Below are 17,669 nucleotides of genomic sequence, written 5' to 3' on the forward strand. Positions count from 1 at the left end.
GGTGCGTTTCTTTGGGAAAAATCCAAATCCGGATTCTTGATCCAAAAACGGATTTTGCGTTTCTTTACCTATATCCGAAAATGGATTAATCTTGGATCAATGATCTGAAAAATCCACACTTCGAGTGGATACATCAGATCATATCTGAATCCGGATTTTTAGGATTCATGATCCGTGCGTTTCTTTGGAAAAGGATTCGAAAAAAGTACCTTGGCCCAGCGGTCTATGCTGTTAAAATACAGGTTCGCTCTTTGTAAACACTGCCATACGGAAAGTTTTAGGCGGTTATTTCGATCAAAATACAAAAATATTTCACGATAAAAGGAAACGGTAGCTTCAGATAGGTATGTAGTATCATTTTAAACGGGATACAGGTTTTCTAGAACAGCCACTGTGTGCCTACGGAAGTTGTATCCTTTTGAAATTGTCACGAGTGAAATTTGCACTGATCATTTCGCAATCATTCTTCGCTTTCAGATGCTTTCTCGCCACATTGTGCTTAACGCTAAAGAAGATCTACTTCGACGTGTGGTTTTTGTAAAAGATTTTAGATAGGATACATTCGACGAAAAATAAATTTGTGCTGATATTTTATGTTCTGCGCGAAATGTGTTTACGGGGTTGTCATGGCAAAAAATCCGTTTTCGGATTCTTCGTTTCTTTGGGGGCAAAGTATCCGTGTGATCTGAGATCAATGATCCAATTTTGGATTTTCCCAAAGAAACGCACCCTATGACTTTCTTTACACGGGTGTCAAGGGACCCGTGGGTGGAGAACTCGCGATTTTTTCCGGGTAGTGTGTGTCACTGAGTCATTCATATCTTTCTCAATTGAGATTTTTTTCAGTCCTTTTCCTGATGTAGAAAATTAGTATTAAACTGAAGGAAACTATGGCGGCCTTTTACGGACTAAATTACGAATGACCATAAATCATTGTTATGTTGCATACATCAATGTTGTGTGAACTAAAAGATGTTTGATACAACCAAAAGATGTTTGATACAACTAAAAGATGACCGATACAACTAAAAGATGTTTTATACCACTAAAAGATGTTTGATACAACTAAAAGATACAAGGTATTTGATACAACTAATTGAACTAAAAGATGTTTGTTACAACTAAAAGATATTCGATCCAACTAAAAGATGTTTGTTTCAAATAAAAGATGAGGAAGCGGAAATGAATTTTGAAAACAGGAAGTGACATTATACCCAGCTTCCCTGTGATCCAACACAATTGTTGATACAAAATGGCTTCTGGTGGAGCTGCGAGATGGCTGCCAGATACAGAAAGGTTTATTTTATTTTATTTTATTTTAACAGGCTAATAACAAGTGCACAGCAACAACGAAACACCAATGCCACTCAATTCGATTCTTCTATTTTTTTCATTCGTAGACTGGTCGAATACGAAAGAACATACGCACAGGAAGCTTAATCACTACTAGATATCCTAGGCGAGCTATGAAGTCACTTCGAGAGAATCGCCGAAAAATCCAAAAGGGATCTTGATTTGTTCGAGAAGTCGGTTACTTACCCTGCTTCTCCATGTAATGTTTTCAACTGCTGTTGGATGGTCTTCAAACTTCACCGTTCCTTGTTACCAATACCCATGATAGACTGTCTATTTAAGTAACCGACTCCTCGAATGTATCAAGATTCCTTTTTGTTTCTTCGGCGGCAATTGTCTCGAAGCTGACTTCAGTCGTAGCTGGCCTAGGATACCTAGTAGGTGGTGTAAGTACCCGCTTAAGCAAGCTTCCTGTGTGTATGACTCTTCTATTCTTACAGTTAGAACATTTAAAGTTCTTTCCTATTCGTCCAGTCTACGAATGAAGAACTCCGAAGAATCGAATAGAGTGGCTACAGTGTTTCGTTGTTTCTGTGCACTTGCCTGCTTCAATTCAAAAATCCCTTTCGGTATCTAGTGTATCTGGCAGCTATCTCGCAGCTCCACCCGAAGCCATTTTGTATCTACAAATGCGTTGGATCACAGGGAAGCTGGGTATAATGTCACTTCCTGTTTTCAAAATTCATTTCCGCTTCCTCATCTTTTATTTGAAATAAACGTCTTTTAGTTGGATCGAATATCTTTTAGTTGTAACAAACATCTTTTAGTTCAATTAGTTGTATCAAATACCTTGTATCTTTTAGTTGTATCAAACATCTTTTAGTTGTATAAAACATCTTTTAGTTGTATCGGTCATCTTTTAGTTGTATCAAACATCTTTTGGTTGTATCAAACATCTTTTAGTTCACACAACATTGATGTATGCAACATAACACCGATTTATGGTCATTCGTAATTTAGTCCGCAAAAGGCCGCCATAGGAAACCTTAAAATAATAGTCTTTTTAAGGAAGAAAAATATTAAAAAAGTGGAATTGAACCGAAATTAAACTAGGATGGCTACGGCTGGGGAAAATTTAGACGGATTAGGAACAACAAACTTGAATCAAACTTGTGTTTAAGGATAGTACTAGGCATAGACGGCGGAGCACGGGGGGGCAAGGGGACTGTAGCCCCCCCCCCAAACAATTTTTTTTTTTTGGGGGGGGGGGGGGTTGGTGCCGAAAATCTTGCGAGCGCAGCGTAAAATTAGTTTGTCAAGATATTCCTTTTCGTGAGTAAGTTCAAACATCTTCGAAACTTCCTTGGAAGTCTTCGAGAAACTTCGTTTATCTGGGGAAAAGTTCAAAAAATGATCAAAAAACGTTCGTTTGGCCTTCGAACAACAATGGGTGAATCTTCGGAAATCTTCGGTCTAGAAACTGCTCAGAAAACAAAAATTGCTACAACGAAAAAAAGTTTCTTCAAATATGAAAACGTGCCGAGTATTTTTGAACCAGTCTTAGCCCCCCCCCCCCCCCACGTTTCCAAAACGCTCCGCTGCCTCTGCTAGGGACCGTTTTATTTTTGCACATCGACGAATGAACGAGGCAACCTGGATAGTAACCTGGAACAGGCACCATGGGCACTTGTCATACAAAGAGTCCGTACAAGTAGTTATGGACTGCACCAGAAGTCAATATACTTCTGACTGAACTTATTCAAACAAGACAACTAGTTATAGATTAAGAAACTAGTTATAGATTAGGAAATAGTGAAATAAAGCTGGCTCTTCCTCAACCTCGCACCGATTATTTTCAAAAAAGTTTCTCTTATAGCGGTGCTACGCTGTGGAATAGCCTTCCAGGTGATATAAGAACATCAAAAACATTAAAGGAATTCAAGACTAGGTTGAGTAATTTCAGATTTGAGTTAGACACGGCATCCCTGAAAAGCAATACGTTTTTGTTTCTTTGTTTTTATTTAAATAGGTAGTGGTTAGTTTAGTCTGGGTCATTTTTCTTGTAATTTACTTTTATATCATAATAGTTTTAATTCTTATATTTGTTAATAATTTTTTTCTGAGAGGAACTACCGTGGATAAATAAAGTCATGTAGACTTCAAAACTCTGGAACAACTAGCTTGACGGGTAGAGCTGTTTTTTTTCTTTTAATTATTTCACCACACCAAGTAATAACAATAAAAAAAAAGAATTATTTTACAACGTAGTAAGTGGCGACAAAGCCTGAAAAGAAACCATGAGGCTTAAAATATTCGGCTTCCTCGTTAATATAAAAGGCTAACATTGCTTGAATTGTTTTTTTATAGAATCGCTGTGACTATATATAGAGCGATTTTTGATCGAGTGTCGTAAAACCAAAACTTAAAAAGCGACCAGCAAAGCTTTCAATGGCAAAGTTTTTAAAGAGCGTTCAAATGCTAAGTGTACGGACCGCTAAAACGATAAATGCATTAAAAAAAAAAATATTTAAAAATAGAATAACTTTTTATAAGTGCATGTGTAAATTTTCATTGTTGAAAATGCCAAGCATTTTCCGTTTATTTTAATAGTTGTTTATATTTTTGTATGGGCCGATCTGTACCAGTTGGTAAACAAATAAAACCATTAATGTAGAGTAGCAGATCGAAGACTGGGTTCTCTTGTGTATATATTATTTTATAAAATAATCGTAGGGTAAGTGGGGTGGCTTTCTAACTATTTTGAAGTGTGAATTACGTATACGTTTTTATCATCACTTAATGTATAAATTCAATAATAAATGCCAAACCTGTTATATTTTTTGTTATAGTTTTTTATGTAATTATTGTCAAGAGAAGTAGCTTAAAGCTAGCTATACGATGGAACGTATTCCTTTGCCTAGGTATTAAAGAATGTATAAATACGCCAGCAATTTTATTATACTGACGTTAAGTTCTTTTTAAAAGTATCTGTTGTGTTTGATATTGAACTGGTTCGAACGTTAGAGAGTGAATGAGAGTCTTTAAACAACACTCATTGTAATAAAATAACGGAAGATATTATGTGCGCTATGATTGGTGAATACCTATTTACAATGCAAGATACTTTTTACACAACTGGCAGAATTCTCGCGCACACATTGGTCGAGGGCTATGGTAGATGAGTGTATTTGCTTTTTTCACGTTTCCATAATACACTTTGTTTATTCCTCCTCCCCCCCCCCCCCCCAAAAAAAAAAAAAAAAAAAAAAAAAAAATCACTGGGGACGATTGTACGTCATTGTAAATCCCAAGATAAATTGAAAACAACGCTTATGCAAAAGATTTGGGGGATGACAAGGTGTGAAGAAAGCAAATGCACCGTGAAAATGACGTCACCAGTAACGCAACGCAAGGTAAGTTTCGGGAAACGTTATAAAAAAAAATTGTCTTGACTTTTCCATAAACATTTGGGGCGAAATTGCCAACGAGTTCTTCAGCTGCAGACAGAAAAAAGTGATCTTTCACGGCGTGAGGCGCTCGCTCTGATTTTTACTAAAATTTGTAAAGAAAATTCGACTACCGCTCCATCCAAACAAAACTTTATCACTTTTGCACCTATCAGTGTTTTTAACAAAAATTTATTGACGCTTAGTGACTTTTTTACCATCCACAAATATATGCCATGTGGGGGCGTGTTTAAAACACGAAATGGCGAAATGATATACAGCTATTTCAGTTAACGTTGTCCGGATCAAAGCTTAAAGACAAGACTGAAAGGCAGTATGGGTAGAAGAAGAGGGCAACTGCACGTGCTGAATACTAAATTATATAATGACATGACAACAGCGAATTTGCACGTTTTCTATTTCTTCAGACATGTGAATCAAGGTGGTTTTAGCCTCACTGAATTTTAGAAGAATTTTCAAAACTCAGAACCAAGCGACAATGAAAGTAAAGCTACAGAAAGTCCTCCTGAGAGGAAAAAAGAAACTCGTGAATTCTCCACGTGCGAAATACAAATTTGTACATTTAATGAAGCTTATATGCAAATTTGTAGTGAATACCCAGAACACCATACGGTCTTGCCTTTTAGCTTTTAGCTTTAAACCGACAACGTTTATTGAAATAGCTGTAAAAGATAAGAGCCAAATTAAGTTAAATGATATTACCGTTCCAGTGAAATCCACATCTGTTGTCTGTGTACAACGTAAGGACAAGGAAATATATATAAATAAATAATAAGGGGCATACAAATAATTTACAGTTGTTCATTACGTGAGGCGGCGGCACGTAAACGCTGCTGTCTCGCCTTGTTGACGTCTTCGTTCCACGGTTGTAAAACAGAAAACGAAGTTATAACTTCGATGTAAAAGGATAAGGACGTGAAAGTCCAATTCAAAAAAAGTTTAGATATTACATGGAAAAGGAAGAACTGCTCAGACGAATCCTTCTGTCATGCTCCTCCTGACGTGAGACAAACAAATCGTTTTCTTTCAATGCCAAAAAGGTATGGCCGCCTTTTTGATTAAAAATATCCTAGGAAAAGAGAAACTTGTTAACAAGGAGAGACTGGATTTATAATGTCCGTGACGGAGAATTAGTGATTGGAACGATTGGTTGTAGTTCGTTCCAGTATTAAAAACGTTAAAATTTGTGAGTATTACTTATTAAGCTTATGCTAAGCCCTTCTCGGGATTTATTTCCTTGTCGTTACAGTTTACACAGAATAATTCATGTAACAGATGCAGATTTCAGTGGAACGGTAATATCATTTAACTTAATTTGGCTCTTATCTTTCATGATCATTTCGCCATTTCGCTATTTCGCCATTTCGTGTTTTAAACACGCCCGCCGTGTGGTGGGGCATTTGAACAGAAAATACCCGGAAAATATGACCATCCTTTGCCCAGCCTCTATTCCCGACCGTCCCCCCCCTCTCAGAAGTTGCGCTAGAAAAGCCTCTTACCTGCGATCAGGCGTTCTTTTTTCTTTTTCGAAAGGGAGAGGGGAAAATTAGGCAATTGACAATTAGGGAGGAAGGGCATGATCTCAGGTTACTTGCAAGCGTGAACAAACAAATGCGATCACACCTTAATGATTTTTACACTACGTACCTACCGAAACGGTAACAAAACGCAGACCAAAATCCTCAAGGGCTCTTTGGACAACAACTTGCAGGCGTTCGACAGACGGAAAGCTGATATGCCTGCTAAAAACTCTGTGGACTCGTAAAACAAATCGGTGAACGTTATAATTTTTGTATACTAACATTTAACATGCAGTGGTTGTGAGTTTTTTATTCAGCGTTTTCTGGACGTCACGCACGAAACACCGGAAACGGTGTTGAGTTGTCCCAGTCAAACATGCAGAAGGTTTATTTCTTTGTGCCAAACTTGATTGGTAAGTAGGAAATACTCGTAGTAAATGCCTAGACCGAATCCCCCGTTTTGTAAAAGGACCTATGTTAGATCACTGAAGATCCTTGACATGATAAGTACTGACAAAAACCTTCGCAAAGATCCTTGTAACACCTGACGCTGTTGTAAAAATATTTAGAATGTATGATCTTTGACGATTCCTTTAAGATCTTTGGCAAGTTTTCTTAGTTCCTTAAAAATTTTTGCAATATCCTCAAAAGATCCTTGTAGATCTTTGGGGAGAATTCTGAAGATCCTGGCAAAGGTTCTTTAAAGGGCTAAATGTCCGTTTTTATGCTAGAGACGTTATAGCCGTCTGAGATGTTAAAGCTGTCTCGAGATGACTTTAACGTCTAGTAAAAAACCCGTAAATAAGATAGCTTTAAACGTCTCAGACGTTAAAGGCGTCTAGCATAAAAACGGGACACGGTTAACTTGTATAATAACAGTAAATATTACAGACGCCTTTAACGTCTGATAGCTTTAACGTCTTTGTGTCCAGTGTCCTCCGAGTGTAGAACCCAGTCTTTTAATATATTTTTTCTGAAAAGCTGTCTACTAAACGCATCCCATTTTTATACCAGACGCCTTTAATGTCTTAGACGTTAAAGACGTCTAGATGACTTTATCCTCTCTGGCATAAACTGATGGCCAATTTTTATGTTTTACATTAACATTTTGTTTTTGCATAGGTTATGTGCGTGTTGTTGTAAATCTAGCTGCCTTCTTCTTCATGCTACACAAGCCATTTCTTACTGTTGTTCTTCATTTTACTGGTGGAATATTGCTAGATGTTGTTGATGGAGTGTCAGCACGGTACTTCAATCAGTGTAAGAAAACACATGCCCTGAAGGAATCGAAGCTCATTGACCTTGGAAACCTGGCATTTAAGAGAAAATGGACTAGCTATATAATATTCTACAGGAGTTGGTTTGTGCTGTAGAGATGCATTTCCCACTACCCTGGGGGGGGGGGGGGTTAATCCCCATCATGGACTATAGGCCTAACGAACTGCACGGTCAAGTTGTTTAAGCATTTTAAGGGGTTATATCGGAAAAGTTAAAAATAGAGCCCACCCCCCGGATGCATAATTGAGCTAAGTTCAAGCGGTGTAGGCTACTCTTAAAAGCCATGGGCCCTTGATTGAAACATCATGCTCTTTCCATTTCCATAACCTACAACAAAGAAATTTTGGATATTTCTTTGACTTTGTTAAAATTATACAGTAAAATACAAGAAGCTCTGTCAATGAAATTTTGTTTTTGTCTTATGTAAGGTTCCAGATATGGAGATTTGCTTGATTTCCTTGTTGACAGGTATTTTTTAAACCCTTATAATTTACAAATGATTCTGAAAAATAATAGTTATTTAATTTCTATTTTCAATATTGAGACATTGTCAAGTTCAGGGGTGACTAGAATAATGAAATTATCAACCAGGTTACTTCCAAGCTCGGGACTGAATTGCTGCTATACCTGAGGCTTCAATGGGGGAGGGGGGTGAATAGGTTTGTGGATCAACAGATTTGCTCTTGAAATGCGCACAGATTGTGGATTTCTGCAAAATATTGAGCGGATTTGCGGATTATCAAAATACAGTGGGTCAGAGTCGATTAGCTGAGAATTTTGGCCTGGCATCCAGACTCTTCATGTCAGGAAGTTTAGATCCCTTTGGTCAGTCTTCAGCGGTATGTTGGCAGAAATGTCGCAGAAACAAGCAATGAAATGAAACTACTTACAAAATGGCTGTAAGAAAGAACCAACATAAAAAGGCTGATTTGCATACCCCTATTCACCTCCTTCCTAAATGGGAATTCAATCAATTTGCAGCTGGCAATATTTTGATGGAATTACTGATAAATTATGGAGTTATAAAGTTCTCTGAATAGAACTACCGGTAATTCAAGCAGCAAGATCTGTAATGATAGGCGTGAAGATTAAATCTTATCTTATATTATAAACTGCAAAATTATTTTTGGAAAATACCGTAAAATTCCGGTTATAAGCCCCTCCGCTTATAAGCCCCCCTCCCCCCCCCCCCCCCGTTATAGGCCCATCTTCCTAGAAACAAAAAAATACATCCGAATATAAGCCCCCCCCCCACGGATATAAGCCCCCCTCGGCCGGTTGACAGTACTGAACAGGGCTAAATGTTGCTTTATTATGCGTTTTTAACTTTAAAACGTATTTCGGTCAACACTGCCATAGCTCATTCCGAAACGTTTTTTCTATTCCGCGTATAAGCCCTCCCGGATATTAGCCCCTCCGCTTATAAGCCCACTCAAAACCCCTTGCGAAGTTGTATAAGCCCAGGGCTTATAACCGGAATTTTACGGTAGTTGTTTAAGTGACCAAACCAGGGGGGACTTTGTCATGCCTTTTAGAGTTGAAAGAGTTGAAATTTGGGGTTTGGTAAGACAGCTTTTAAAGCCATCCCAGTACTTTTCAGGGTAAAAACCTGGAAAAATACATGACAGAAACTGGTTCAATCGAAAAATTACTACCTCTTAGGGGTGAAAATCAATTTAAGCCACACCCACAAAGTAAGTCTCAGTATGTTCGTCCTTTTAGGGGTTGCTTTCAAAATTTCATATGAACACCCCTGTCACTTTTATATGAGTCTCACCCCCCACCCCACACCCCCCGGATTAAAATCTCAAGGATCCCATATGAGAGCTCTATATCTCTACTTATCATCTTATTTTAATTAATTCATTTATGACTGACAGGTGCGGAAGGATAGGAATGATGATGGCACTGTGCGTGTTTTATCCTCAGTACTTGTTTGTTTTCCAGTTGCTTGTCTGCTTAGAAATTACAGGGAGCTTATCAAATTATTACAGGTATATAGACTTGTTTGTACTTTGTACCTAGTCTATTTGTGGGAACAACAGTTATCAGGATGGAGGGTAGGAAGGGGGGTGCTTACTATTTTTTTAAAATATGCTTGCAAAATAGTTGGTTTTTATCCCTAAGAGTTATGTTAGAAAGGGATTTCGTGTCTTTAAAATTTTGTGATTTAAATTATGAGAAAAGCACAAAATCATTGAAAAGACAGTACACTACACTCTTGACAAATATGTGATATAAAACAAAATAAGAAAAATGAACATCTAAAGTTTCTGAACCAGCTTCTATAACATAAATTGATATACAGCAAAAAACAGGCTGTGCAGTACTTAGGGCCTGATTCATTATCAAAATGTTCTTAAAAGCTTACACTTAAGCACTGTGTTTATGTCCAAGGCAGTGCTATTGTTTTCTGTGTTTTAACTTTTCAGACTTGGTGGGGGGGGGGGGCTTGTTTTGGGGGTTGGAGGCTTTTTATGGTGTATTGTTTAATACATAATTTTTTCTCCAACTTACAACAGATGTGCCCTGCTAACACATTCAAATAACACGTTCAAAAAGACATGCAGTTACGATCCCTGGTTGTTGAGGATTTTCTTTGAGGAAGTAAGAACAGAATTTATTTTCACTAATTATTTAATTAAGTCTTTTCTTTTGCAGACAGGTCCCTAGAAATGAGATATAATTGGGACTTGAGTGAAAGTACACATTGTATATATTCTAGGCTAGCCGTATTTACCAGTTGGAGAAATAAAATTCAGTTAATGATGATGATGATGATTATGATTCTATAATTTAGTCAAAATAAAATTATATTTTAGATGCGAACAACGGAAAACTTGTAACAAATTCCATTTTAGCATGCATGCATAACTTCTGACTCATACCAGTAATTATCTAGCCCTTTGCCTTGTAACAGACATGTCACAGAGACCCAGTCTCTATTTATGTTTTGATTTTTTAATTATGAAATTATGCTTTTTACCAACTACAGCCCATCACGACCCTGGTCATTATTGGTCAAGATATGTGCGTAGCCATGTTTTATCTCCTTCACTTTTCGCCAGGACCGGCAGGTATGTGAAAACGTATCATTTTTTATCAGTTGTTTGAAGGCTTTTGGTTGCCACAAGTTAGAAAATGGTCAAGGAAAAATAAAATTCTTGAAGGTCAGGGAATTTTATTTTGAGTCAAGGAAAATTGAGATTTTGAAGGAAAGTCATGGAAAATTGAAAGGGACAGAATAAACATTTCGGGTCATTGTGATCTCAGCGATGTTTTTCTTTTGAAAGCGAAGGCCAGAGGCCGCGACTTTATCTGACATTTTGTATTTATTTGCTCATGGAAATCATGATTTTTATCAGGGAAAAGTCAGGGAATTTTGAAAATTGATGTCTGTGGCAACTGGCTTTTTTTTTTCAGTAACATTGGCTGGAACATCCTGCAGTTTATGGGTGCTGTTTGCGTGGATTTGTGCTCCGTTCCTGATCTACAGACAAGTTATTGTCTGTGGCCTTTTAGTCATAAACTCTTTTGGGGAAATTGCCAGGTTACACGAGCAGGAGGACTCAAGAAAACGACACAAAAGCTGAATTATGACAATCATAGGCATTTACGCAAACCAATACCACGAGGGCAACAAGAACATTCCGAAACAAATGGTGCAATGAGCATAACAACAAGCCCTACGCGTGCAACATTGGACAACATTGAACCATTTTCAGCAGGGGCACGTGCACCCAACGGATCATTTCGGTTAATATCCTGCCTCGTCCTCAGGCGCCGCGCCGATCGGCCGGACGTTGAGGCGGTAAGGCGGGAAAACAGCATCAGGCCCACAATGCCAAGCGACCCGTGCACGTCAGTCCCACAACACCAAGCGAACCGTGCCGAACCAAGGAGGAGGACGCCTGGAGACGAGGCAGGTTAATATCTGTTCGGATGACCTGTCATCTTCTCAGAATTTCTTTAGTGGAATGTCACCTGGAAACTTCGTCATGGGTAATATATCAACTGTTGTTTTCGGAGAGGTAAAAATGTTGTTTTGAGTACTCTACTAACTATGGTACGGGAAAACGCCAGCTACGATTTTCGGAAAGGTAACAGCAGCTCGCATCTCAGCTAGAAAAAACCGAAAATATTTAACTGTGTTAATTTACACAAAAATCCTTTTAAAAAGGCACTAAAAGATGCGGGAAATCAATACAACGACATTCCAAAACTTTGGACTGAATTTCTCGTTGGGTGCTCCTGTTTTTAACCGCTTTATGCAAAACAGCTGACGTGAAATGACCAAATTGTGCGTCTTGTGGAGAACGAAAACCACCACTTTTGATACAGCCTCAAATGTCTGTCTTAGATAGGTGTCATGTCCGCCTTATAGACCGTGGATGTACCGTAAACCTGAACGGCTGCACGATTAATTCAGCTCTGTTTTAAGTCCGGGGAGGCCCCCCAAGTTTAAAGTCGCTTACTTTATAAAGCAAAACCTACAAACTGGACAAAATTATTAGTGGAAAATTGACTCGTTGGTTCGTTGCAATCGATAGTTTTGTTTCTGAAAAGTGAGCAGTACATACGTGTTGTTGCAAACTGTAACATGTCTAAGTATATCATATATTCGTTTGTTCAAAAAAAACGTTCACGGCTTCTAGTTTAAAAAAATTGACTGTACAATTTGAACTGGAAAAAGGCTAAAATAATAAGAAGACCCTGGACCCCTTGTGTACCGTTGGACAAGGAAATAACCATTATATTTTCTATGCATGTTTAAGAGTTATCGGTTAGCTGTAGCTCGATGAAGTGTATTGTATTTGTCTTCTGTATCTGCTTTTGTTCGATTTTGTTCATTGGAACACGAGGATGCAGATGGTTTAATATTTCTTTTTGTCTAAATTTTTAGGTGAGTCAAAATATACGTAGTGAAGGATTATATCCGTAAATAAGGCCTACTCTGAGACCCAAAATCGCCCAAAGTCGCCTAAATTCGCCGAAAGTCACCCTTAGTCGCTCTAAGTTGTTTTATAGATAGTATAGATATTTTCTGTAACAATGCTTTATGGTGTACCATGATAATTCCCATGTACATGTATACCACAACTGTACTTAGGTTGGTCACCTAAATTTGCCTTAACCCTTTCACTCCTAAACGCGCATTCAGGCGCTATTTGGAGGTGCAGTCATTGATTCACTTGTGACGTCATCAATAAGCACGTCAGTGGAATTTCGTGATAAGAATCTGACAGAGCTTGGATCGACCTTTCTACAGGACTGTTCATTTTGAATATCGGTTGCATTCTGACAGAGCTAATCAAATAAAAGCGCCATTTATTTTTGGTGCAAAATCGTTGCTTAAACAGGCCGGTACACCTGTAATTGGTCAAGGTCCCCTTTTCAGTGTTTTCCAATGATAACGTCAAAACATTTTTGGCCAAAAGAAAGGATACGAAGAGTAGAAAGTAAGGAGAATAAGAAGGCAGAAAAAAAGGAAGCAAAAGGGGCAAAAAAAATTTGGAACGGTTCAGCAAAAAAAAAGTCCACATTTCGGTTTATGCGTATGCACCAAAGTAAAATATTGTACGTTTTTACACAGAATCTTTCGTTTTATCCAGAGTTGCCGTACAGATCTTGTAAGTAATCGTTATTCCTTGTATTTTCTCGATTCTTGTTGAATTTTTGTATTCCGTTTTATAGTTAAGTTTCAAGTTCTAGTTTATTTATTCTACTTTTTTTTATTTATTCTTTGTTTTACATGTATCCAAGTGAATCGCAAAGTTTTACGCAAAGTGTAATTAAAGGCGTATTCAAAACTGTACAAGGAGTGTTTGGTACATACCTTAAGGTTACTATTGTTAGCGGCTACTAATTTTAGCTATAGAGATTTTTTCTAAGCAACATTTAGCGACTATTTAATTAGCGGATTTTCAAAATTTAAGTGATCGTATAAACCAGTTTTTTTAATGAACATATAGCTAATTTCAAGATGGAAATAAATGTTCAGTACTGAAAAAAGTTACTTGAAATTGAATGAGCATCTACATTGCCAAAAAGAACAAAGTTACCGGCATCCATTCCGTAAGAATATTTTAAGTCGACTATGTTTCATTTTGTTTTTCTCTGGGGTGGGAAGGGGGGGGGGGGGTAGATTAAGTTAACAAGTACTAAATTTTCGCTAAAATTCAGTAGTTAAGGTATATTGATCCCAAAAGCCAGAATTTTTTAAGCGTTTTTTCTTTGCATAAAGCGGCTGAGAAGTGTATCAATAGCAAGTGCAAAGCTACTAGTCATTTCATCCTTTGTTTCCTTCAAGATGTCTCTGACAACTAGTCGCGACAATTGTTTCTCAAAATGTCAGGACATTTCAAAACTTGTCCGCTTGTGCGAATCGGCCCCTTAGCCTCGCATTGATGAGAGAAATATTTTATTTAGAAACATGAGCACGAGGCTAAGGTTTTTAATTATATTCATTTCATTTTAATTTATATTAGCGCCATTTAATCGGTCTACTGGTTAGCTGTAGTTCGATGTAGTGTATTGAGTTATCATCAAACATGCAGAAGGTTTATTTCTTGGTGCCTAACTTGATAGGTGAGTGAGAGATATACGTAGCAAATAAAGCCTTAGGATCACATTCGTAAATATTAAGAAGGCGGCGGAACACCCTACGGTACCGAATGGAAACACCACAAAAAATTTTAACACAGGTGACCTATACAAGCGGTATGAGTGCTTGTATGTTCGAAATGTTAAGAAATGTATTACCGTAAAAAGATTGGGCTAGATTTCCGCAGAGCACCACACACAGTTACGCATATAATTTTGTAACTCTCTTTCTGTTTATGACTGCGTTCGTCATGGTTCGTTTGTGAACGATTATATGGAATAATTTGTATGCATAATAAATGCATGGCGCTCTGCGGAAATCTTTTCAAGTATTGCGAGTAATGTCTATATGTAAGCTCAAAATAAACGTAAATCTACTTCAAATATATGGTGAATTTGAGCGATTTGAAGAGCTTTGCGTTGACTTTTATATATTGACCCGAGGGCATTAATCAATAATGTTGAGTGACCAAGGTGAAGTGGAATATTTTTGACCGCACGTTGCGAACTAAATTTGAAAATTCACAAGAAATTTCGGTTGAAAATCCATTTTCAACCGAAATTTCTTTTTCAACCGAAATTTCTTGTGAATTTTCAAATTTAGTTCGCAACGTGCGGTCAAAAATATTCCACTTCACCTTGGTCACTCAACATTATTGATTAATGCCCTCGAGTCAATATATAAAAGTCAACGCAAAGCTCTTCAAATCGCTCAAATTCACCATATAATAATGTTCATTGTAAAATTTGTCAGCCGTAAAATCAAAACTGAAACCTGGACAAAACGAAAAAAAAGCCTTTTCGTTTAATCTTGAGCGTTCGGACCATTATTGGATGGGAATGTTTTTGTTAAGGTGGCTCCGTAGTTATTTCGGGCGTATTCATCAGTGACATACTTTGCGTCAGAACTTTTTCGGCTTTAACGCGATGGCTTTGAAACTTTGGGAAAACTTTCATGTATCATTTAGCAATAACATGATAAAGTTTGATTGCAATGGAGAAATATATTTTAAATGCTATTGGCGTTTAACTGGACCCATGTTTTTGAACAAAATTGAATCCAAAAAAAAATTTTGCCGATATATTTTTGCTAAATTTCTGGAATAAGCTATATAATATTGAATTAACACATGAGATAACCAAGTTTCAAGAAAATCGTTGGAGTAGAAATGAAGAAATACTTGGAAATATTAAACTCATCTAAATAAAACTCTTAAAATTTACTGTAACTTTATACACTTGCCGCTTCTTCACGAAATAATCTACAAACCCAATATTTTGCGAAAAGCCTCCCCAATACTTGCTAAATAGAAGTGCCTAACCGATTGTTGATCGAGCTAACCGTTAAAAAGTATTCGCTAGTTCTGTAGGTCTCTGTAAACATTATAAAATGATCGAAAATCCTCGCGGACCTCCAAGGTTGCGTTCTGCATTTATTTTCGAAAATTATACCGCAGTTTTCTCTCAAACTCCTGTCACGTAAACTTCAGGGCACTACAAAAATTTTTGCATCGACTTTTGCTGCTGTGCAGTGCTGTAATTTGGAGAATTGGCGTTGAGATTGTGAGCTACTCCACAACTGTTCTTTGGCGAAGCGAACGAGCAGTTTTGTTTATATCATTATGAATACGAAATGAGCATGTGTGACATTCATGACAAGAATTCGCACTTTTGAAAGGGGGTGTCATTTATATGCACGCCGACCATCCTTGGAGGGGTGGGAAGATATTTGTCGCATTGGAGTAACATGAGGTGCGTTAGTATTAAACGTGGGGACTAGTCAATTCTGTGATTCCAGCTTTTTTATATTAATAATCGAAGTGGATTTACAATTTCTCAAACGTTCAAATTTACATTTTTTATAACAGATTTTACAACTGTTGCACCGTTATAATCTGCTCAAACAATATCATCAGTGATCTGACGCAGACACCCCCTCGACCTGATGATATCGAGGAGCTGTGTGACATTGCAAAGAGAGTATATCTTAGGTGTACGATGTTTTGAGCGGTAGCATAGTCAAGCTTAACGCACCTCATGTTACTCTAATGCGACAAATATCTTCCCTCCCCTCCAAGGATGGTCGGCGTGCATATAAATGACACCCCCCTTTCAAAAGTGCGAATTCTTGTCATGAATTAATGTCACACGTGCTCATTTCGTATTCATAATGATATAAACAAAACTGCTCGTTCGCTTCGCCAAAGAACAGTTGCGGAGTAGCTCACAATCCCAACGCCACTTCTCCAAATTACAGCAAGGCACAGCAGCAAAAGTCGTTGCAAAATTTTTTGTAGTGCCCTGAAGTTTACATGACAGGAGTTTGAGAGAAAACTGCGGTATAATTTTCAAAAATAAATGCAGAATGCAACCTTGGAGGTCCGCAAGGATTTTCGATCATTTTATAATGTTTACAGAGACCTACAGAACCGGTCGGTATAAAACGCAGACCATGCAGACTGCAGACTGCAGACTGCAGACCGTGCAGACGGTGCAGACCGTGCAGACCGTGCAGACTGAGTAATTTTTTTTCTTCTTTTTTTACATTGTGTTTCACAAAACTTTTCACGAACGGTTTCCGAAGTTCGTTTGAAATTCGCGAAGTTCGCTACGAACTTTAGGGGGAATTTCATTAAGTAGTTGTCAATCAAATTACGAACTTCGAAACGAAATTGTGAATTTCACGTGCAGCGAAGTTGAAAGGTTGAGGAGTTCGCAAGTTGAGAAGAAGTTCGTCCAGTTTCGGTTTAATTTGGTGAATTGAATCCGTTCACGGTACAAGGAAAGGCAATTTCAAGTCCAGGAAGGCAGGAAATCATCTAAAGTTGGCTTCAAGGTCAAGGATTATTTTATTTAGCTTCCAGCTTGTTGAGTTTTCATCTACTGTCAGAGAGCGCTTTACACTGTAAACATTGGAACATTTTAAGTTATAGGTAAAACGAACTGGTCGGATATAGCAGTTTATTTGTTAAGTTCAGGTTTCTAGTTCAATTTTATAACGTAAACAAATCTTCGGTTGGTAGTTATGCTTTGGGAATACAGGGTTTTCTTGAGAAATCCCTCAACATTTTTTACACTGTCCTTAATAAAAAAAATATAAGTAATTCGTAAATAAATACACATTTCAATTGTTCCAAAGCAAGTGTTGTTTATTAGTAAAAAAAAATTTAACCAAAGCTTATTTTTTTTGCAAATATAAATTATTTCAGAGGAACAGAGTTTATCACGAACAGACAGATGGCATGACTTGCGTGTTGTGTAAACACAGAAGTATAATAACAACACGGAATTGAAAAGTTCTGATTTTCCGCAGATTTTCCAAACTGAATGATGTGTATTTAAAAAGGAAAACGTTTTTTTCTCTTAAGAAGATTTTTACGGCACACACAAACAGTATTTTTATATGTAAACCGGTTCATCTGGTGAAATTTTTCCCTTCGAAACTGCACACGGCAGAACTTGTAATCTATTTTTAGTTGGGTGTCGGGTGACATTGGGAAAACTCAGT

The 17,669-nt window shown here is 37.5% G+C and overlaps 2 protein-coding genes across 3 annotated transcripts in view; one reads left to right on the forward strand and one right to left on the reverse strand.

Annotated features, from left to right (window-relative positions):
* The window catches only part of LOC144649964 (glutathione synthetase-like), a 93,710-nt gene that overhangs the window by 33,279 nt on the left and 42,762 nt on the right, over positions 1-17,669 (reverse strand). The gene's annotated exons all lie outside the window — the stretch shown is intronic.
* Positions 6,464-11,950, forward strand: LOC144649987 (CDP-diacylglycerol--inositol 3-phosphatidyltransferase-like). Of its 2 annotated transcripts, XR_013569989.1 has the most exons (8): positions 6,464-6,693; positions 7,403-7,540; positions 7,987-8,026; positions 9,439-9,552; positions 10,081-10,165; positions 10,554-10,635; positions 10,982-11,314; positions 11,485-11,950. XR_013569989.1 is itself a non-coding variant. In XM_078509612.1 (7 exons), exons 1-7 carry the CDS (start codon positions 6,657-6,659, stop codon positions 11,149-11,151), a joined length of 666 nt encoding a protein of 221 aa, XP_078365738.1. In that variant the 5' UTR covers positions 6,464-6,656; the 3' UTR covers positions 11,152-11,322. The 2 variants fall into 2 exon arrangements, 1 of the variants encoding a protein (XP_078365738.1); XM_078509612.1 differs by lacking the exon at positions 11,485-11,950 and having other exon boundaries at positions 10,982-11,322.

Source organism: Oculina patagonica, chromosome 4, assembly GCF_052425735.1.
Source record: "Oculina patagonica isolate OP01 chromosome 4, crgOcupat, whole genome shotgun sequence".
NCBI classification, from domain to species: Eukaryota; Metazoa; Cnidaria; class Anthozoa; order Scleractinia; family Oculinidae; genus Oculina; species Oculina patagonica.